The 23,536-nt window shown below is 33.1% G+C and overlaps 5 protein-coding genes across 13 annotated transcripts; 3 read left to right on the top strand and 2 right to left on the bottom strand.

Annotated features, from left to right (window-relative positions):
- Positions 1 to 191: 191 nt before the first annotated feature.
- LOC118442337 (uncharacterized) lies at positions 192 to 11,347 on the bottom strand. 7 transcript variants are annotated; one of them, XM_035867805.2, is made up of 7 exons: positions 10,833 to 11,320; positions 9,681 to 10,238; positions 3,797 to 9,582; positions 2,859 to 3,720; positions 2,404 to 2,775; positions 916 to 2,316; positions 192 to 821 (listed from the first exon to the last, which is right to left on the bottom strand). In XM_035867805.2, exons 2-7 carry the CDS (start codon positions 10,078 to 10,080, stop codon positions 571 to 573), a joined length of 9,072 nt encoding a protein of 3,023 aa, XP_035723698.2. In that variant the 5' UTR covers positions 10,081 to 10,238; positions 10,833 to 11,320; the 3' UTR covers positions 192 to 570. The 7 variants fall into 7 exon arrangements, with proteins under 7 accessions (XP_035723698.2, XP_035723694.2, XP_035723697.2 ...); XM_035867801.2 differs by having other exon boundaries at positions 2,404 to 2,778; positions 10,833 to 11,319; XM_035867804.2 differs by having other exon boundaries at positions 2,404 to 2,778; positions 10,913 to 11,319.
- Positions 11,348 to 11,737: 390 nt separating this feature from the next.
- Positions 11,738 to 12,372, bottom strand: LOC118442342 (transcription elongation factor 1 homolog). Its single transcript, XM_035867813.2, has 2 exons — positions 12,232 to 12,372; positions 11,738 to 12,157 (listed from the first exon to the last, which is right to left on the bottom strand). Exons 1-2 carry the CDS (start codon positions 12,345 to 12,347, stop codon positions 12,025 to 12,027), a joined length of 249 nt encoding a protein of 82 aa, XP_035723706.1. The 5' UTR covers positions 12,348 to 12,372; the 3' UTR covers positions 11,738 to 12,024.
- Positions 12,373 to 12,396: 24 nt separating this feature from the next.
- LOC118442340 (EKC/KEOPS complex subunit Lage3-like) lies at positions 12,397 to 13,379 on the top strand. Of its 3 annotated transcripts, none has more exons than XM_085661996.1 (3): positions 12,397 to 12,530; positions 13,039 to 13,153; positions 13,226 to 13,379. In XM_085661996.1, exons 1-3 carry the CDS (start codon positions 12,464 to 12,466, stop codon positions 13,350 to 13,352), a joined length of 309 nt encoding a protein of 102 aa, XP_085518122.1. In that variant the 5' UTR covers positions 12,397 to 12,463; the 3' UTR covers positions 13,353 to 13,379. The 3 variants fall into 3 exon arrangements, with proteins under 3 accessions (XP_085518122.1, XP_035723705.1, XP_035723704.1); XM_035867812.2 differs by lacking the exon at positions 12,397 to 12,530 and adding an exon at positions 12,838 to 12,943; XM_035867811.2 differs by lacking the exon at positions 12,397 to 12,530 and adding an exon at positions 12,851 to 12,943 and having other exon boundaries at positions 13,025 to 13,153.
- A 48-nt stretch (positions 13,380 to 13,427) lies between these two features.
- LOC118442339 (phosphatidylinositol N-acetylglucosaminyltransferase subunit P-like) lies at positions 13,428 to 15,641 on the top strand. The gene has a single exon (XM_035867810.2). The coding sequence runs from the start codon at positions 13,428 to 13,430 to the stop codon at positions 13,827 to 13,829; it is 402 nt and encodes a 133-aa protein (XP_035723703.1). The 3' UTR covers positions 13,830 to 15,641.
- LOC118442338 (F-box only protein 22-like) lies at positions 15,540 to 17,112 on the top strand. The gene is made up of 5 exons (XM_035867809.2): positions 15,540 to 15,718; positions 15,814 to 16,004; positions 16,070 to 16,394; positions 16,486 to 16,868; positions 16,944 to 17,112. The coding sequence occupies exons 1-5, from the start codon at positions 15,540 to 15,542 to the stop codon at positions 17,015 to 17,017; spliced, it is 1,152 nt and encodes a 383-aa protein (XP_035723702.1). The 3' UTR covers positions 17,018 to 17,112.
- The last annotated feature ends 6,424 nt before the right edge of the window (positions 17,113 to 23,536 follow it).

The following is a 23,536-nucleotide window of genomic DNA, read 5'->3' as shown; positions in this document are numbered from 1 at the left end:
AATAATTTGATCATAAGTTTGATCAGAATGATTGTAGATGCTAATCCTGTAAATAATATAATTATTTGCGATTGACAATTGACTTTCTGTATTTTAAAAATATTCGAAAATTACCTGTGTTTTGCAAAGCTGGTTATATTAATATAAACTAAAAAATCAGCATTATCAAATTACAAATTATAAATAATCGTAATATTTTATGAAACTGCAGATGATCAAACATAAAAGTGATTCTTACACTCTTATAGACATTAATAGATTAGTTAAACAAACGCATCGTAGAATTGTATGAAGGTTAAAGTATTTTAAACATTTTAACAAATTGCACAGTTAAAAGTTAACGGCGATTATCGTTTCATCCTTTTAGATATAGAATTAGTGTTTTAGACACAATTTTCTTTTTTCAATTGTATTCCTTAATACAATATTTTGTAACTAATTATTTACATCGATGCGTTTTACAGCTTCAGTCTATTAAGCTATTGATCTGAAACCCGACAGCCTTCAAATCCATATAACATATGACATACCACGAAATTATTAAAATAATTACGCTATAAATCGAACATTCTACTGGGCTGGTGGTTGTGGTTCACTGGGCATGTTTGGATTAGGATATGGTGAAAGAAACGAATAATTTGGATAAGGTGGAGGAGGATGCGGAAAGGGTGGATAATAATTAGGAGGGTGTGAAGAGGGAGGTGCATAGCCCCTATGCATATACGGATCTGCCGGTGGAGGTGGACCATGGAATGCCGAGTACATACGAGCGTATTCGGTGTTGTATGTCGGTCCACCGTAAGCCGGATATCCTGGTGCTCCTACGTTATATATTTAAAATTAGTATAATATTTAATATAGATATTTTTATGTCCTTTAAAAATATAATAATATATCGAGTTTTATAAAACTTACCACCTGGTGGATAAGCAGCAGTAGATCCCGGAGCTGGAGGATAATGTTGCGAATATGGATCATACGGCCCAGGTGGATAAGGTCCAGGATAACGAGTACTCGTGGGATGACTGAACGCAGTAGGTATATGTGTTTCGTCTCTACTTAAGACAGTAGCTACTGTTGTTGTAACAGTTGTCTCTGTAGCTTTAGATTCAGTTGTATTTCCTAATGTCTTGGCAGTTGTACTAGGTACTTGAGAATATACAGTAGGTACATTCATCATCGCCCGATCTTCCATAGGCTTTACTGCATCCGATTGTGACTTTGTATCCACTGGCAGTCGAGGATTTGTCGTGTGAGCCGGGACGCCAGGAAAATATGTCCCATAAGGACTGGGTAATGAACGTGATCTCGGATCTGTATAGTCGTAGTACCTTGGATATTGAGCATAAGGATAACCTTGTGGAAGATTAGCAGGATCTCCTTGAACTGCTGCTTCGCGTACACATGGTTCTATTATTTTTGGTGTTGTTGTAGTGTTTGTTCCAGTACATACAGACGTAACGGACATACTGGATGTTTCTATAACATTTTTAGGTGCATCTGTACTTCTCAATAGAGAAGGTGTCGATGGTACTCGCATAGCTGATGATACTGGTTGCGGCGTTAATAATGGTTGCAGTGGTACGGAAGTAGAAGGTGCTGGATGTGGTTGTTCTTCTATTATAATATCATCGTTAGTTGCAGTATCACGTTTTTCATTTTGGTTAGAAAATGGATTATTAAAACTCGTTATAGCGTCTACTTTCGTAGACTCTTTCTCTTCTGGGTGTGAACATTGTTTATCTACTTTCGCCGATAATTCTGACTCTGACTGATCGTGTTGCGTTTGAACACTTTGTGCGCTAGTTACATTATCAGGTATATAAACCTGTGTACCCTCCTCAGAAGACTTTTGTACAGTAGAATCTGTGTCTGAATTAGAAATACGATTATGAGTGGCAGGACTATAATCTGTATTTGAACTAACTTCAGCAACTACGTCCTCTAATCTAACTTCCTCGACTCTCTGTTCTGTTCTCACTTGTCCATCAGAAGAATTAGAATTTTCGCCAAGAGTAGAATGATCAACGGGCTCTTGTTTGACTTTTGGTAATCTTGATAAAGAAACCTGATTAGTTAGATTAACTTGATTTAAATAAGGTTTAGCAGCTGCAGTTGCAACAGGTTTTGGTCTCTTTGAAATTTCTTTATCTGCAAATGGCCTATAACCAGGTCCACTTCCGGATTTATTGGAAATTGGTCGTCCACTAGTCTGATTGCCTGTTGATGATTTCGGTATTATAGAAATTGCTGAATTATTTCTTAATGGGAAGCTAACCTCGGGTTTAGAGTTCCTCTGAACCATAGAGGATAGACCTAAGATCATATAATTTACAATTATATCAGTTCGTCCATGTAAAATACAAATAAATACTTGGAAGATTTGTGAACAGAACAACTTACCCTTTTTAGGCTCTTCTTCTCGTTTCTGTTGGTTCAATTTAAGAGCAGTTCTAATTGCAATGATTTTACCAGATTCAAGTTGCATATAGATTCCTTTAGGACTTTTTAATACCATCACACGTTGTCCTGCTTTCAATACAATGCTTCCTTTGTCTGGTGAATTAGTTGGTATAACTACATCCAAGGGTAATGTCATCTCCTGTGCGCTCATTCCTTGTCTCTGCCATACTTCTGCAGGTATCCACCTACTTCCAGTTACACTTCGGGAACCTAAACTTTCAGCACCACGTTGTTGCATCGGTCTCACAGAAGCTACTGGTTTTGATGTGGTACCAGTGTCGCCACCACGAATAGCTCTAATTTGTAAACCTCCTGCTACATATAAAATCATGTAGTAAATAAATTATTTCCCTACATTTGATTAATTTAATTTAAATTACAAAATGATCCTTTACCTCTCGTTGCCGTATTTCCTGGAACATAATTGTAACTTGGTCTAGAACAATTAGCAGCCATTTTCTCAAGTTCATAACCACGACGAGCCAATCGTTTTTCCGCTTGACTAAGCTTCTTATCCTTTCGATCTACCAAAAGACTTTCATGATGAAATGGCTGTTTGGTAAGAAGAGAAGAATGACATTCCAATACACGATGCATAACTTCGTCTGAGTAACTATCTTTTGTTTGAGAAAAATCTTGTACTTGACTATCTTCCTCCCAATCCCAAGACAACGTAGTTGCATCTTTAAGAGATAGATGTGCATCAGGATTACATTGATCAACAACACGATCAGCCATTCCTTGTTTGCTTATTTGTCTATCATAAATTTTTCTCTCAAGACAATTGTCCGTCACTAATCGATAAACAAAGCAAGGCTTTTGCTGCCCATATCTATACACTCTACATACAGCTTGCGTGTCGTGACAAGGATTCCAAGAAGCATCAAATACGATCGCACGATTTGCTCCAACAAGATTGATACCCAATGAACCGGCACGCGTTGATACCAAAAAGAGATGTATTTTTGGATTATTATTAAATTCATTGATTAGTTTTTCTCTTTCTAACGCACTAGTACTTCCGTCTAGTCTATAATAATTAACATTTTTTATCCAAGCATCCGTTTGACCGTCTGGATATTTCAAACTGTTTCTGGATAAGAAGTCTTCTATGAGATTCAATGTAAATAATGATTGAGAAAATGCTAAGACGCGATCTCCTAAACGTATCGCTTCTTCTAATATACAGAAAAAAAGAGTCATTTTTGCGGACGCATCAATTAGTCCAGGTACATAGCCTTTCATTAATTCCGTCGCCTAAAATAATATCGTACAATTATTAAACAGTTTTAATTAAACAATTAAATCATATGTTATGTATATATATATTTACCCAATCATATGGTATTCCAGGATCTTCTCTTCCTCCTGGAGAACTTTTGCATTCTTTTTCTTCATCCTTTGTAAGAATTTCGTCATCTGACTTATCATCTTTATCTTTTTCTAATAATTCTTCTTTCTCTTTTTCTTCTTCCTTAGATAAATCAACCTGACTTAATCGAGGACTGTGAGATGGTCCAAGTCCTTGTACTGATCTAGGTCCTGGAGTTGTAGAATTTGGACAATTGGCTTCTGTGTTATAGTTCGATTTATTAGAAAGATTACTCTGATGCATGGACTGATTTGGGATTATATTAGATGGCATATCCTTATTGCTTTTATCACAAGCACCAGCATTTTGTATATGAGGACCCATACTTGCTTGAGAAGTTTTAGGATCGTCAGAGCGAGTATTTACATCGGTATTATGATTTCCTGCATAATCATAAGACTGATTAGAATAGCTTTGTGAAGGGAAATAATTATTCTGAAACCTATTTACATTAGGATCTCTGTAATATGTATCATTGCATTGATCCGTCCGAAATGGTTGTCCAGAATAATCACGTTGCCAATATGGATCATCTGGTCCTTTTATTTGTCCAACCTGACTTTGGTGTGAACCATCAGAAGGATAAGTTGACAAAATAGGATTCTGCGTTTGTGTTTGATTAGGCGGATAATTATTCGTAGAATTTGCAGATGTGGTTCCACCTTGACGATCGTTCGGAAATTCGTGAGGTGCGCTTGTTGATGTATAATTTTGCGATTGCTGCTGATTATCGTTTCGTGGATAGAGTTGGTCATTTTGATTTAAAGTTGAATTCTGTGACTGTTGATTTTGAGAATAAGATAATGCCTGATTTTGAGGTTGAGAAATTTGTCCTTGTTGTGCTGTATTGTATCTATGAGTAGAGCTTTGTGGTGTTGATCCTTGATGATTAGTAGTATATCCATGATTCTGATTAGGTGGAGCAGCTGGTTGTTGAGTTTGCTGTGGAGGTGGATATGTAGAAGATGAATTTTGTGAAGTTGATGATGGTACAAGATGAGGATATCCATGCATAGAATTCGATGTGCTTGCATTGGGTCCTTGTTGATCGGACGAATAGGCATGTACTTGATTCGAAATATTAGTACTGGGTGCTGTTTGACTTTGTGGATATGTAGCGTTTTGTGGTACATTGATTTGATTTGATGCTGGAGGATATCCACGCATTTGATTCTGTGAAATGGGAGCTTGACTTTGTTGATTTGTCATATATCCATGAGATTGATTTTGTGGTATTGAATTTGAAGTTTGTTGGTTGAAATTAAGAGGTGTTTGTGGAGCAGAATTAGGATTCACTTGTGTTGGATAGCCATGCTGTTGATTCTGATGTGGCATTCCTTGTGTTTGCTGATTTCCATAACCATGAGATGAATTCTGTAATCCAAGATTTTGATTTGGTTGATTTGGAGAAAAGCCACGACTTTGATTAGGTGGTGGATTCTGTCCTTGTTGATTCGAAAGATATCCTCCAGTTTGTGGTGGAGGTCCTGCATTCTGATTTCCTTGATTAGGAGTATATCCTAAAGCAGAAGTTTGTAAAGGTTGATTATCATTTCGTGTATATATAGGATTCGTTTGTCCAGCAGCATTGCCATAATTCTGAGCTTGATTTTGTGGAGCATAAGGTGAATATTCAGGAACGGGTATATTATTAGATTGATTAGGTAATTGAGCCTGAAAGGCAGAGGTCTGATTTGAGACTTGAGAATAATTATTAGGCCCTTGATTTACCGATGTTCCGTAATTACGTCCTTGATCAGGATATGATGTATATGGTTGACGTGGATATATTCCTGATGTTTCATAATTATTTCCTTGATTTTGATCGGGACGAAAATCTGAATTAGGTGGTCCCGAAGGATATCTTTGTGGATGATTAACGGATTGATCATTTGGTGGTATATAATTTTGTGACTGATTGTTATACCCTTGTGCAGAATTATAATTAGTATTTTGTGTATACGTTGGAAAGGGTTGATTTCCATATCTTTGTTGACCTTGATTGTTATAGAATTCATTATATTCCCCGTGATTATTATCATTTCTGTAATATGTATTTTGATCGTTCGAACGATAATTTTGATACCCAGGATAAGGTGCCTGTGACATAGAATTTGAATATCCTGAATTATTCGTAGGCATAGAATAATTAGTATAATTATTCTGTTTTGTATTAGAATGTGTACTGTCTCCTTCTGTATTATCAACATTGGACGAAGAAGGATTAGGTTGTACACTTGCTGCAGGCTTATTTTTTATAGTCGTATTTGTTTTCTTCCCTTTCTTAGATTCTCCTTTTGACTGACGAGCCTTTGATCGTTTTCCACCAGGTATTAATTTTTCTCCTATTGTTTCTTCTAAGTCTAGATCATCCTCTTCGTTTGCTTGACGTTTTCTAAGAAAGTAATATAATATATCTGGGTGATTCCAAATTTTGCAACAAACAGCAAAGGCTTTCAAAGGATTTGGAACTGCTCGTGTTTTAACAACTTGATTCATAAAAGTATCATAGAGTTTACGTTGATGTGGTGTCATTCTAACAAGAAGAATATATTCCTCTTTACGTGGCAATGACACTTGGAGTACCGAATGTGATCTTCTCTGTACAAAACCTTCTAACAGAGCATGCAGCACATGTGCTCGATATCGCATTAAGCGAATATCTTGTGGTGTAGAATCAATACACTGACCATTTTGAATTGGTCTTTCAAACATATTACAAAATTCACTTTTAGTTCCTAAATAATTAGGTCTTACAAAATCAACCATACACCAATACTCAAGTAGATTATTTTGTAATGGATAACCAGTTAATACAATCCTTCGTTTTGTACGCATTTGTTTTAGAGCCATACTAATACTAGCATGAGAATTTTTTATGCGGTGTCCTTCATCGCAAATAACTAAATCTGGACCAGGACTAACTAATGCAGAATGCATCTCATCCAATAAACCTTTGTTTTTGTCTTCTTCTTCAACATCGACCGTATCTTTAAAAGGCTGACCTCGTTTTCGTTTTGCTTTGTTTGGTTTTTTCATAGATAATTGCCTATATAATTCATATCCAATTAATAAAACACCACCTCCTGTTTGCCATTCTTGAATAACTTTAGCTCTAGCTGTCATAGTTTTGTGCGAATCATTCAAAATATGTAAACGAAAATGTCTTGGTCTTAATTCCATACCAATAGGAGCATCTACCATATAGGTTGTTTTGACTTTTTCTATATTCTTTTTATCTTCTCCTATTTCTTCTTTAGTTGTACCTTCTTCTTTTTTTATTGTGTCTTCTGGTTCTCTCTTCACATTAATTTCTGTATTTTGATGTAAAATATTCTCTTTCTTTGGCTCATGATCCAAATCTTGCCGAGGTTGATTCGTATAATTGGGAAAAGTATTTGGAGGATTATTATAGTTCGAATAAATTGGTCCAGACGGATGATTATTGGGATACATAGGCCCAGAATTTCTATTCTCTATATCTGAGAACATTGTTCCTTGTGATTGATTTTCCATAGTTGTATACATGTTAGAATTCTGATTTTCCATACCAAATTTAGGTGGAGGTAAATTGGGTGGAGGCAAATTGGGTGGAGGCAAATTGGGTGGAGGTAAATTTGGTGGAGGTAAATTTGGTGGAGGTAAATTTGGTGGAGGTAAATTTGGTGGAGGTAAATTTGGTGGAGGTAAATTTGGTGGAGCTAAATTTGGTGGAGGTAAATTTGGTGGAGGCAAATTTGGTGGAGGTAAATTTGGTGGAGGTAAATTGGGTGGAGGTAAATTGGGAGGAGGTAAATTGGGAGGAGGTAAATTGGGAGGAGGTAAATTGGGAGGTGGTAAATTGGGAGGAGGTAAATTGGGAGGAGGTAAATTGGATGGAGGTAAATTAGGTGGTGGTATGTTCAATGGTGATATATTTGGTGGAGGTATATTTGGTCTACCTTGCATGGCATGACAATTTAATTCTGGTTTCATAGGATCAAAATTAGGTATAGAGTTTGGATTAGTATTATACATTGAAGATTGAGTAATATCACCAGGATAGTTTGGATTGATACGTGGATGATGATCCGGCATTGTTTTACCTAACATACTGTCCTGAACATAACTTGACATCATATGATTTTCATATCCTTGATGAGTATATGGATTTTCTGACATAATATTTAAGGACTGTGGTACATTTTCTTGTCCATAGCGATGAGCAGATTCCGTACTTATAGGCCTGGATATATTTGACATATCACTTTGGCTACCACATTCTTCTTTAATTTCTGACTTAGATTCCATTTCAGATTCTGACTTTATATTCGTAATTTTATTATTTTTTTCCATGGATGTAGGATCTTCGTATGGTAACCACATATTAAATTCAGCCAACCAATTTTGTAAAGTATTAATAGGCATAATGCAAAGTACAGTCTTGGCAGTGGTACACCGAAAAAAAATGTCACAAAAACTAGCTACTTGAAGTGTTTTACCCAAGCCCATACTATGTGCCAATATACACCCAAATCCAGAACTAGTTTTGTACCTCTCAATGCTTTCAACAATATTATCATATAGAAAACGTATACCACCGATTTGATGTGGCTTAATGATACGTGCTACCTGAGGAGCTAAAAACACATCTGGCTCAATCTCAGGATGCCCTACATTGATTAAAACTCTACCATGTTCATCTGGAATGTTGTATCTATCATTTGTATGCATGCCTGAATTAGATGGATCATCCTCATTGTCAGTTTCTTCCTCTCCGCTAGGATCACTTAGTACTATGCAATCATCGTCTGAACTTTCGCTAGAACTAGATATTGTTACTACATCTTTACCTTTTGCTACTTTTTGAGATTTAGGGCCACTTGACATTTTTCGTGCCAGATGCATATGTTTCTCACGCAATGCTTCTTCTGCTTCAATATCAGATACATCAGAATCAGAATAATATTCTGGTCTATCAATAGGTTCTTTTTTAGGAACCACGGGTGAGATGCTTACAGAAGGTGTCATCATTCTTATTCTTTGTTGTAACATAGTTGGACCAACAGAACGATTTGGTACTCGTGAAATAGATGTCTGAGCATTTGGATAAACACCTCTACCCTTTTGCCAACGTGTTCCTTCTATGGATTTTCTTTGAATCTGTCCAGACTGTAGATTAGAACCTGTTTGAGATCCTGTTCCTGAACTCGAATTTACTTTCAATAGTACAGTATTAGGTAAACGAACTTGAGTAGACGAAGATGATAATGATGAGGAGGATGATTGGGAAATTGTAGTTCCTGCCTGATTTTGTTTACCTTGTAAGAGACTAATCACTCTGGTTTGTGTTTTATTATTTTGACGATTAATTGTCATTTGACGTTGTACTTCCCGAATTATCCTTTGTTGTTCTTGTACTCGTCGCAAACGTTCCATTTCTTGTCGTTGAGCCGATAATGTAGCTTCGTCAAGTTGAGTTTCATCCATAACCTCACGGATATTTCTTCTCATATTTGCTAACTTTTTCTCTGCTTTTGTTTCACATTCTGATGTGGACTCTTCAGTACCATCATCTTTTTTTTGTTTCTTTTTTACATTTTCAGAATGTTCAGAATCTCCATGCCTCTTATTACCATCTATCCCATCTTCTGCTCCAGAATGAGATCCTGTTTTCTCATTATCCACACTTTCATCATCTGTATCCTTGGAAATAGGTTTTCCAAGTAAGTCAGCTTCAGATACCTCTTGCCCTTCAATCGGCGCCCCTTTTTTAAAAATAGAATCAGAGATTTAATTTATATTTAAATATATAATATTTTTTGTCCAATTATTAATGTAATATTGTACTAAGTTCAATACAAACCTTCCAATGGTAAAGTATCCAAAATATTAACTGGTTCTTCGTCATCTTCTTCGGCTGGACAATGACTTTGCCTCTCAGAATCTACCCTCACACCGATCTGAGAATCGATTGTTTCGTCCAGATCCATGTCGTCTCCTGAACCTTCTGAATGTATTTCTTCTATTTCTTCCGTATGCAGGGCACCATGCTTCTTTTCTTGTTCCCCGTCGGATGATTCCCCACTGGACTCTTCGGAGCTCTCCTCGTTAGCCGTCTGTGGTTCTGCATTATTCATATTTGTATTTGTCGAAGGTTCATTCTGAACTGCTGCTTCATTAGATTTAGGGCCCCCACGAGGTGTCACACGTTCAATAGTGACATCCCCAATACGCGTTAAAAAGCTGTCCAAACTATTAGACATGATGTGCAAAATCTAGTAAATCAGGATATATATATCCCCTCAAAATATCATACCAAATCATGGAATGTCTTAACACTTTTGTACACAACACTGTGACAACTGTGACGTTTATATTTGTCTCTTACATTGTTCATTCATAATTTTCTATTCCCTTATACCTGTAATAATACATACTTTCTATGGTCTCCATTATTATATACTTATCTTTGATATTGTATAAATATTTATTCCTCTCTATGAAATATGTTGGAGAAATTATTATGAATGGTATAAATGACATATACTGGAAATAAAGGTACAATACCCTAATGTAAAAACATTCTGAAAAGTAGTAAATAGAAAGATAGTACTTTATATTATCTTTATTTGACAACAACTTGTTTCTATCAATTCGTATAGACGAATATGCTTAAATCAGTTTTTGAAAGTGCCTAATGGACACACGCTCGTTAAATGCTTTGACCCCCGCGAGAACTTTGGCGACAATCAAACAGTTTATGATGCCTGGTATTGGGGTTAGAACATATCTTTACGAAGGTGCATAGAAAATGATACCGATATAATCGGAATCTTAAACACGATGAGACATTCATAATGGTATTCGAGTTAATTGAAATATAAGAACTGTCAAACGTACAGAAGGAAAGCCAGGCAGTTCAGAAAAGTGTTTGTGTTTTTTAAGTATGCAACTCGTTTAAGAGCTATCAAGAAATCCCTTTGTATAATGATTGATTTAAAAGAAAATCTCTTACGATCCTGTTGCTGTTCGTGAGTTAAGAAGTGACCATTTAATTAGTCGTTAATTGTAGATGAAAAATTGACACACACATACACGGCTCCGATGGACGCCATAGCGTCGTTGTTCGCCGCTCGACGATCGCGGTTCTCCGGCAAACGCGTTTGAGAATCAGCAAACGAATCTGGTATCCCGTCTAATTACGTCTGAGCTCTTCCACGTCGGCATTTTAAAATTCGGCCCGCCCGGATGGCGGACGATCACGAGGTTATCGAAATCTTTAAACGACAAAAGCGAAACTTCAAGCACGTTCGCACGCGTCGCTCTTGCCTTTACGCGGCATTTTTTTCCACGTACTTTTTCTAGTGAGCGTATTCCTCTCGATCGAACGCCATCTTGACTGCGCCAGAATACCATCATTCTATGGAGAGAGAGCTATTGCGAGAGAACAGTCCCTTGATTCCTATTACATTTCTAACATTTTTTTTTTTTTTTATTTCCATTCTCTCTCTCTCTCTCTCTCTCCCCCTCTTTTCATCTTTCCGTACGCTATTACTTAACATTTTTTGCCATATCATTGCTACATATATAAATTAATCATTACTTTATATATAAAAGGAAAAGTTACAAAAAAGAAGAAAAGAAAAAAAGAAAAGCTATTTGCCGTTTTGCCGAAATCTTGAATGATTCTCTTTATTTTTGTTCGTTTGAAAAAAAAGAAAAAAGAAAAAAAGAAAAAAAGAAAAAAAGAAAAAAAGAAAAAAAGATCGACCTTTAGGGTTAGATAAAATGCAATAAGAAGCATTTTATATTTTGTTCATTTTATAGAATACATTGATATACGTAATATATTTTTTTTTTTTTGACATAAATCTATGTAAAAATATATCAGAAAGTCATTTCATTTTGTTTATATTACTAAAACATTTAAAAAATCTTAAAGATTTTAAAGATAGTCATTACAATTATCTTACAGATATACTCTTCTACCATTAAGATTAATATTGGAATATACATAGTTGTATAATATATACATATAACATGACAATTACAAAACTAGGAAAAATACTGGTTTGCACATCGTGAATACTTCTCGATTGAGTTCCTGACATTATTATATGAAAATATAATGCAAGTATTCCGAATGATATATAAACTAATATAAAACATTTTAATTAAATTTCTCCTTACATATAAATTAAAATATATTAATTTGCACTTTCACATGCATCGATCCAATCGTTATATACATCTAATGGTTCGGATAGAAGATTTATTGTCGTTTGAAAATCTTCTAAGCAAACTCTGCATGTAATTCTTGCTGTACTCCGAGATTTATCCCTAAAAATGAATGAAAATTGTTATAAGGAAATACAACTTGATATAAATATTATTTATAATTAAAAGAAACTTACATTTTAACATCACATGATTTCTCGTGATTACAAAAAGGACAATTAAATTGTGTGTCCAACGGTTGTATAGCTTTCTTTTTACTCGGTGGCTTTCGTTTACTCTTCCTGCGTCCCATTTTGATTTATACTTTTTAGAAAATGTACTACGTAATGTTTTTTATATACGTAATTATTTATATGATTGCTTGGTTATGTTGTCTTCTATGTTCACCACGTGAAGCGTCACAGATAAATGAAAAATTTTCGTCGAGAAGAAATGGGCTTACCTACTTGTGCTATTCTCGATTGTCCCCACTCAGGTATTTTATTTGGTATAATTTCAAGTATAAGAAATCACAAGAATAGTATACGTCAAATACTTTAGGATCGATACACAATCGTATGAAAAAAGTAGTTGTAAAACAACGCTTAACAAATGTTGAATAGTGTTAATATGATGAAATAAATTAACAAAATAAGTTATAATTTTAATTCATTTGATTAAAAATTTATGATTATACGATTTAGTTAATAATTAACAAAAAGTTATATAAAAACATGTATCCACATATCGAGTATCTTCTCTAACCATTGATTGTTTCATGATATAACAAGCTATATTGAAAACTTGCTTTGATAATGTACACACGTGATTATCCCGCCATCTTTATTTAGTTTAGTTTAGTTAGACGTCAATTGCTCTAATAACATTTGCGATGAATGATTATAAAGTGTATGTATCTCTATATATAACTTTCAATTAAATAGAAATATTGAATAAATACATAATATTTATAAATTAAATATTCAATAGAGAATTCTCGATAGCATTTGCAACGACAAGAGAAGCGGATGTTGTTTACCAAGTACTCAGAGTAGATAAGGAACCTCCAAGATCTGGTGTTATTAAAAAAATAGAACAGAAAGATAATCAATTACAAATGTACGTGATATACATTATTCAATTTTATATTCCAACGATTAAATTTGTGTTCATATAATATTACTTTTTCAGATCATTTTCCAGTACAGAAGTACGTAAACTTCGCGTTGGTATTACGTCTTTCTTTGACAGTTTAACCTTAGTTACAGAAACTATCCAACAATTTGGACCACCAGAATCTATGTACGATTATTATTAGTTTCCAATATACTTGGTTTGAATATAAGATTTGTTTGTCTGTTTATGTATTAAACAAGAAAAAAAAAAAAAAAGGATGGAGCATACGCCTGCACCATATGTTCCTAGAGCAGTTTATGGATATGCTATGTACATTGGATCTAACTTACTTTTTCTACTTTATCTCATATGGTCCATAGTACCTGATAACATTTTAAAAGACTACTTTGGTTTATCTTATTATCCATCCAAATATTGGGCTATTGCAATTCCTATTTGGGCTTTAACAGCTCTCGCTACATTTGCATTTATCATTTATCCTGCTATGAATTTATTAATGACTCCTGATATCGATGATATTAGAACCATTACTGATAATTATGCACAACATGGAAAAGAAACTATTCCTGGTGGTATACCTACTGTTTCTGATATACCAATAACAGAAGTTTGTAGACAATTATATTTATCTAAAGAAACTAAACTTAAGTATAATTAAAATGCTTTTATATGTTCATACATAAATTTCAATTAAGGAGATTTATTAAAGAATCATTATAAAAAATATATTAAATACAATTTAACTCTTTGCGGTCGTATTAAATTTAGACATGGGTATCGTACTGGTCGCAATTAATTTCCATTGAACGAGCAGTGATACATAATATGCAAGATTATGAAGGATAAACAAACTTTAGATATATATTTACATAAAAATATATTTTAATGTTATATTGTTATATAAAAATTATATTTTATAATTCTTCATTCGTGTGGTAACTTTCAAAACGGTCTCCAACATGAAGTCCTGTTTTTCAACTACACGTGTCACAAAAATAATAAGATATTTTAGTTTGAACATGTAGAACAATTTTTACTTTTTATGTTTTAATAGTGCCGTAATATATGTAATTTGCCATTAAGCCTTTCCTCTTTATCTGAGGATGATGGTCTTCCTGATTTTGAAGATGCTCCGTCATGAAAATTACCTACAAGTTGTTCCACCAATTTTCGGACAAACATAAAATGTGCCACATGAGCCTTATTTTCTCTTCTAGCTGACACTTTATATAAGATGTAGCTATTGATTGCGCAAACTTCTAATCCCCAAAAAAACTCTGTTCTTTATTCCAGTAGGATTTCATATTAGGAACTAGAATAGTACCCATGTTAAGGATTACGCCCAAAAAAGCTCTTAATTCTTCTTTCATCGAATCGACCCAATTGTTCTATGTTGATCCATTAGATAAGTTCTGTTGTTCCATTTTATTTTTAGCATATTTATTTGTTTCTAATACAATTTTTTCAAGCAGTGAAAGAAGAATCTGAAAAAAGCGATAGGTTCCGTGCAATAAACAGGTACATTAGGTTCAATAATTTTAAGTCTCGTTGAAAAATTAATTTTTGATTGCGGCTGATCTTTGTGCGTAACTATCTCCAGGTAATAAATTTATTTATACTATTGTTCTCATTTTCGTCATTTTCTTCTATTTCACTATTTGTCTCGCTTGTCGCTTTAATGGAATTATATCGCTATCAGAATTAGTACTAACGTTATCACTTTCTATATCAGAGTCAGTATTCAAGGAGTCAAAAAAAACTCTTCATCGCTATTTTCATGACACACTTCTTTCGGTAGCTTTCTTTTTGCCATTTTGAAGTATTATTTTAAAAATATCTTAAGAAGCGAGAATGGCTAATTACAGTAATTACAGTTAAAGACAATTTGTAAAATATTACTAAATATTGATGAAAGTTTTTACATACACTATTTGTACCATTGACAAACTAGATTTGTAGAATCTACGTGAATTATTGACAAAATCTTTTACAGATCATTCATGTTTGTATAATTTACAGTTTTCGACGAGAAATAACTAATAAACGAATGTTGAATTTAATAGTAAATTAAGTAGTGAACCATCTACTTGGAAATCGGCCTTAAGATTGCGTCTGTCCCTGGAATGTTTGTGATACACCGTAGAATAATAAATATCGCTTTTCTTAAAATTTATTTGTTTGACATAAGGTTTACATCAAAACTTTACAAGTTTGATTTATATTCATTTGTTTATAAAATACATTCATGAAATTTATCATTCTTTGACAAGCAATTAAAATTATATCGTTTGATATAATATTGTTTATAATATTTGTTTGATTAATCAAGATTGAAATAAATATATTTTTATATTGAATATTATTGTGAATGGAGCAATTACGTAAAAGAACTCATGTTGGAAGAAGTAAAGAAAAAAATGAAGATGAAAATACTAAGGATCATAAAAACATTTTCAAATCATGGCAAAAGTTAACCTACGACGTATTGTGTATTATTTTTAAATATTTAAATGGTTTGGATTTGTCTAATGCGTCACAGGTTTGCAGGTATAATTATAACAAGCATTTATAACATATGATGATGAAAAGTCTATTTAGAAAATAAAGATTGTACACATTGAAAGATTTTTCCATAATTATAGATCTTGGTTGGAAGTGGCAAATAGTGAAAAAAGAACGAGAGGTCCGTCGTGCATTATAAAAAATAAAAGAAAATCGAGATATATGGTTTTTACTTGGGAACGTTTAAAACAAGAAATTATAGAATGTTCAACAGTTAAACCTAGTTTAACTGTTTTTTTTACTGTTGGAAGTGAAGATCCACTTTCAGAAAGTACGTTTAATTATGTACTGATTCATGAAATGAATTGTTACTTAAGGTAGTTTGATTTTTTTAAGGATGCCATTGTGATAATTTACCATCTAATTGTGACTCGATATCATTGAACACCTATGGCGTTGTAATAAATAATACAGAATCCGAAGAAGACAGTCACAACATTGTATCCATGTTTTTTCCGGAAGTACCTAATATAAAAATTTCAACGATTACTTTTAATGTGTACGATTGGAAGAACTTGAAAGAAACATATTGCAATCAGCTAAAAAATGAATTTGAGACTCCCTTCAATAACGATTGTCGTAAAACCAGTTGTCTGATCTTATTGTGCGATTGGAGTGGTCGTTCTATAGCACTAAGTCTATTGAAATCATCCAAAAATTGGTAATATTTCTAATATTTATTATAGACAGTTTTACATTCATAAAGATTGTACAATTGTATTTATAAATATCTAGAATTTCTTTTTATATAGGTTACCAAACAAAAGAGCTTCTATATGGGGTGGGATTGCTAAAAATTTATCAGTTTGTACTTCTATAAATAATGCACGTGTATGTAAAAACAGTGCGAATTGCGTTGCCATTATAATAAATGGTATACAAATGCGAATATGTTCTATACTTTTGGATGCAAATTGTAATACTAAAGAAAGGGTTGAAGATAAATTAAGAACTTTTAAAGATAGTGTACAATTGAAAAAACATTCTATAGGATTCATGTTCGCTTGTTGTGTACGTGGTACGAATACATTTAAGGAACGTAATGTAGAATCAACTATATTTAAAGGATTTTTTCCAAGAGTGCCATTAGTTGGATGTTTTGGCGATGGAGAGTTTGGAAAAAAGCTTATAAATGGTTCGTAAAATGTCTATAAAAAAGAAATTGATTTAGACATATCTGTAAAATTATTTGTTTCTATGACTGTTTCAGAAACGTGTAGAAAAAAACGTATCAAATGGTATAACTCTGAGTCTACAGCATTTATGATACTCACATATAATTAAATATATAATGGAAATGGTGATTGATGTTATTATTAAGCATATATATATATAACTCTTGTCGATATTTGAACGAAATGTACATAGAGCATTTTAATAATAAAATATGTGAAAAGAGAAAGAAAGTATATATATATATATATATATATATATATATATATATATATATATATGTATATATATAGATTCAGATTTTGAAGTATCACAAAAAACGAAATTTCTAATACATGATTGGAAATCTATTTCATAGATTAGGAAAATTCAACTCTTTGGGAACATATGATTTTGATATTGTCAAGTAAATTAGCTTTCAGCTTTCTTCATTTATATTTCTTCGCATTAAATGGTTATTTTACATTCGTTTAATCGATGTACATTAAGTAGAATTAATAATTATAAGATAATCTATTTGTTTAAACATTACAAAACTCTTAACACAAGTTAAATATAACATAATTTTAATTAATATAAATAATTTATACCCTAGATTATTTTATAATTATTTAAACAATATATAATGTATATGGAGTATAATAAAATAATATTTAAAAAATCAAGTTGGTATTCTTTTGCATTCCGATTAATTTGGTAAAAGCAAAAGAAAAAGCCATATGCCAGATTCTACTTTTTTGAAGATAAAATAATTGAAGAATGTTCGTTAATTGTAAGATTATTAATTTTTTACATTTATTGTTTCTTATTAATTACTTATACACATTTAAATTTAATTATTTATACACAGCTAAAACATACTTAAATAGCCATTAGTTCGATGCTACCTGCGATGGAATATATATGTAATAAAATATAACATAACAAAAAATAGTAACAACAATAAATCTGAAATATATAGATTTGATGGAGAATATAGGTACAATAATAATATATATATATATATGTAAATGTAATTATTTTATATTTATTATAATTATATAATATTAGTATTACAGAAAATAATACGGATATACCGTTGATCGGTTAAGTAGAGAACGATAAGCTAAAGTTACCAAGGATAATTTCTTTCATTATCAATTGCATAAATTTCCGAGAGATGTCACTACCATCATATTGTAGAACATCAATGTAATGTTTTTAAATTATTTCTATGTGTATATATTTAAGAATGCGAGCTTGTATAAAAACTTTATCTTATAGAATAGTATTATTAACAAACAAATTTGTTAATAATAATTTGTTACTTTTTCTTTTAAAGTATACTTCATTTGTATTATAGTAAAGTCAGAGATCAAAGCCATCATAATAAGATCATAAGATCATTTTAACTAAAATGATATAATATTGTATTTTAAATTTACGTGTTTAATCTTTATTTATTATTAGTTACAACAGTAGTCATTCCTTTGTAAGGACTTCTTTGGGATGTAAAGGAGCCTTGTTGTAAAGGAGAAGCTTGTGTACTTTAAAGATCCACAAGGTTAATTGTGAAGAGGAACAATTATATCGATCAGACTTGGGGAAAGAAGCTAGATTAAAGTAGATCAATGAATGTGTTAATAATAGTAGTAGTAGTAGTAATAGTAATAGTAGTAGTATAGTGATAGTGTAGTAAAGTAGCGAATGAATGAATGATTGTTTGGCAGATAAAACAGAGTTCTACTATTAGTGGCTTATGTTTGTTCGGTGGGTAAAACAGAACTTCTTTAATACCTTATTTTCTATTCAGTTTGAAGCACAACTTGTTTTGAAGAATGCAGATGGCGCAATTAGCTTCAGGTATCAATGAATCCTGAACCGATCTTGCAATACTACGATACATGTAATAAATCAGGATTTAAATCACATACCTTTAAAACCATTGACGAATCATCGTAGTGAATGATCCATTCTAACTTATCTAACAGCTACTATATAATTTTAATAAATTTTCTTGAGAATTCGTTCTCGAATTATTTTAATTATTAAAATAATATACAAGTTTATCCCGAATGAAATAATTTTCGTAAATAAATAATAATTAATGTCTTATTCAAAATCTCCAATGGGATATTTAATTGTAATATTAACAATTAACAAGTAATTTATCAAGAATTCATGCAGGCATTTCATATGTTCATTGATTAACTATTCCGTTGTATGATAATTATTAATTAGAAATAAGAAATATATATCTATATATTAATCTCTGGTGGAATAAAGAACGAATCGATCGATAAAATTGAAATCATAAATCGATATTGAAATCTTCGAGGATAAAGAAATTCTTTGATACTTCTCCGTTGGTTGTTTTCAAGGTGGCTTCGCCCTTATATCGTAAAATCGGCGACGTGTACCGAAGGGTGATCAATAACCGTCAATATGCAGGACGACGTTTTAATAAGAGTGTAAGCTGGAGATCCCGGGGCCCAGTTTTATGGCTCCGCGACACAGGACGTCACTTCGGCGCTCTTACTGCCGTCTCTTTATTACCAACCATCTCTTTTTGGTCCCTCCTTTCTCTCTCTCTCTCTCTCTCTCTCTCTCTCTTTCTCTTTATCTTGCGTTACCACCCCGCAAGTTCTCCTCCTGCAAATTTATTATTTATAAAGTAAAAGGAGCTTGCGCCGGGCGTGCTTTAACTTTGTCGTGCGACTTTACGCCCGGCAGCAAAAGTAACGAAAGTCTGGGGACCGGACGTGGCAGGACTTTCGCGCTTCCTCTTCTTTCTCTTCTTTTTCGTCTGCTTCGGTTCCTTCTTGTTTAGAAGAAATAGGTATTTGGTGTATTTTATATATAAGCTTAAAATGTACATCTTCCGTGAAATATTTTAAAAGTGTTACAGTGAAAAAAATACAAAATTGAAAGAATAAAAATGTATAATACATCCAGTTATTTATTACGATGTAGTATTTTTTATATTAATAAGAAACTTTTTCGAGCTTACATAATAGATAAATATGTACATATACAGGCAATATAACGGTGTATAAAAATCATGATCTCAAGTTCCTCTAAAAGTTCTTCTCGCTAAACGCATAGATGCATACGTATCTTATGCATATATATATACACTTATGCGAAGAAAACTTTTGTCTTACTTTTGTCTTATGTAAATTTGCGTTTCGTCAAGGTACCGGCGCACCTTCATAAGATACATTAAGTATATCGTAGTCCATTGAATTCGATTACTACATCAGAGAGGAACGGCTTAATATATATATATCTATTCATATATCTATGTATCTATATCTATCTATTGGTAGACATTATGAAAATCATTATTATCACAGTGACACGTTAAATCGAGGAAATTCATTTATCTCTCGAGTGTAGTGAAAGGATATCATATGGCCAATAGTGCTTGCCAGTAGAATCTATCGATTATTAAATGTATTCCTGTATTTAATGATACCGATTAGATTAGTGTAAAAGCATTGGATTACTTCGAGTGGTGACATCTGTTCCTGCTCGAGTCTATCTAACAGTTTGATCTTTCATCCCTTTACATACATACAATGAATTGATCTTATATGATCAAAATTAGTTGAGATTTAATGAACGAATTTATTTCATTCGATTTCAACGTTTACGTTTATGAACCTGCTGAAGAGGTTTCATACTCTATAATTTTATCTTATTTAAATCTATCTATTAATAAGTATATATACATGTGTGTGTGTGTGTGTGTAGTATAAGAAAAAATTTTTCGTATTTTCTTGGAAAACGATGGACGAAGAGTGCGAGTAAATGTATTTCGGAGGATCGTGCTGGGAGCCATGCTTCCTGGCTATGCCAGAGTAAACTTTGACTCTGCAGGTTCGTATCAAGGTAAACACCTTCTTAATGCTACCAAGATTGCTCGATGCAACGCACTACTACGTGGCTAAGTCCGAAACGCGTACATAGCCGTCTTCTTCGGGTAACTCATGTAAATTAAGTTGTGCGTCAAATTCACGTAGCAAAGTGAGAGATATTCGAAACAAGAGAAGAAGAAGAAAATGAAGAAGAAGAGAGGAAAAACAATCTTTAGTTATTCGAAAAAATGTTAAATATATAAATTTCAAAATATATGTATCAATGATATTCAAGCATTGTTTCTCTCTCTCTCTTTCTTTTTCTTATGAGATTTTTATTTTTATTTCTTAAATACTGAAAATGATATTATTTAAAAAATTGATTTGTATATAATATCTACACACCGCAGATGTTGAGACATTATGGATGACGAGTTTAGAAAAACGAAACATTAGATAAGTAGAAAGAAGGGAGGAAGGAGATGAAGAAAGGAAAAGATCGAGGAGAGTCGAACGTGCACGCATTTAATCGATAATCGCTGGCAAGTGGTTTCGTTTCGAAAAGGGTACGCCGGATACGCATCTGCGAAGTATCATCAGTGCCGGCTACAAAAGGGCGATCCATCATGTCTCGACAATCCAACTTCGAAATTGTTCGGTCATCTCCTTCTTCGGGCCGTGCGTGCAATTATAATGGAGATTAACAGAGTGCCGAAACGTTTTTTCTTTTTTTTTTCTTCTTTTTTTTTCACGCCTGTGTGAATCGTTCGGTGGATCATTCACACAAAAATCTTACTTTTAAATATCGAATAGAATATCTATATTTCTCTCTCTCTCTCTCTCTCTCTCTCTCTCTCTCTCTCTTGAATTTGAAAGAATATGTATTTACTTATATCGTTAAATTATTTTGCATTGTTATACAGTTGTTTATCGGATAAAATTCTACATTTATTTAAGACATAATTCATCATTATATATTAACGAGCATCGAACTCTGTTAGATATACGATATATAGATATTAAGACAAGCTTATTCGATTTTCTGCTTATAATGTCTATGGTATGTTGTTGAAATATCATTGTGCTCTTGTGTTCATTGAGTATGAACTATGTCAGATTATTGGTATTAGATAGAGAATCTTACGCCACGAGATTAAAGATAAATCATTTTAATCTGGGCTCGCGATGAAATCTATTTGAAATTATCATTGTTAACAATTACATTTATCTGTTCCATTAAGATTTGATTTATTTTTGTAAACTTATTATTTCGAAGCTATTCGAAAGATTTTAATCGGGATAAGCGATCGATCGGAAGAAAATGCAAATGGATCTTGAGAGAAAAATTGAAGAGAAAAAGAAAAGGAAAGATAGATAGGTAGATGAGAGAGAGTTAGAGAGAGAGAGAGAGAGAGAGAGGGAAAGAGAGAGAAAGAGAGACAGCGATAGAACATATAACGAGCTAGGAGAGGAGACAAAGAGAAAGAACGGGGAAAGGATTACGGTGCGTCAGCAGCGATGACTGAACGGCCGGTAATCGCCGGTGCGCGCTCTAATATTTCGAATAGTTCGCATTTACAATGGGCTTTATTGGCGGGAAAACTGAGGGTGCCTATTTTGAGCAAGCTGGGACATCCATCACGCGGTGTCAACGTGATTGTCTCTCGTAGCAGCGCGTAAAGCCGAAAGGAAAATTATTGACCATTTACGTTCATCGTTTTAAAGGGACGAAGATTCCTCGCGGCAAGAACTTTCTCAAAGATTTCTTCTTTCTTTCTTTCATCGATGAAGTGGATACTTCGTTCGTGAGTTAACGAGCTCTCTGATCACGAGCTTGACTGATCTTCACTAATCCGACGATGTAAAGGAAAAAGAAAAAAGAGAAAAAAAGGAGAGAAGAAAAAAAAAGAAAAGAAACGAAAAAAAAAAGAGAAAGAAATTTTCCCCAAGATTCTCAACGATTTTGTAAACTGTTCCAGGACAATATTATACCTGGCAAGCGAATTTAGTCACGAGCCGGCGCGACCACGTCTTCCCCCATTGTGTGTCGTATTCAAATGAGTTTTCTAATGCGTTTAGCCGGCGTCTCTGACGACGCGCGGCTACGTTAAAGACGCATTTTGCTACCGCCATCGGCCACCGTCATCGCTTAGACACACTGCACGTGAAAGAACCCTATATGATGCGCTTGGTTATTTCACATAGTAAAGCTCTGAATATACTTATCCCAAAGGATATACACAGATAACTTTTTTCTTTTTACTCTCTATTTTCTACCCAAATTTGTAAATATATTTCTGAAAGATATAAATCTATAGAGAGTTATATACGGCAATCGGTAGATATCATTGAGTTTGATCTTAGAGAAAATGAATAATTATTATCGATAATGTCAACGATATTTTAACGATAAACTCGTTTTTCAAGTGATGCAATTTGTCAAATGACAATAAGTTGCATGATGGTTGGCAGTATCGTTTAGTTTTATATATATATATGTATATATATGTATATATATATATATATATTATATATATTATATATATATATATATATATAAAACTATACACACACATATATACATCTATATATTATACATCCCTAATTTTCTTGCCATCATCGACACGAGGTACACGTTATAGTATTATTAGATTAAAAATGATTTTCATATCGATAGATTGCAAATGATTCAGGAGGATTTACGAGCGATCCGTAGAATCGGAAAACGTACCTACATAGGCACCACCGCGTCGTTGGTATCGCGTTAGCGCGTCGCACAATCGGGATGCAA

This window comes from Vespa mandarinia, chromosome 16, assembly GCF_050613455.1.
Source record: "Vespa mandarinia isolate Hongniang chromosome 16, ASM5061345v1, whole genome shotgun sequence".
Classification (NCBI taxonomy): Eukaryota; Metazoa; Arthropoda; class Insecta; order Hymenoptera; family Vespidae; genus Vespa; species Vespa mandarinia.
The sequence above is the reverse complement of the archived record's forward strand: the minus strand, read 5'-3'. Positions and strand labels throughout refer to the sequence as shown.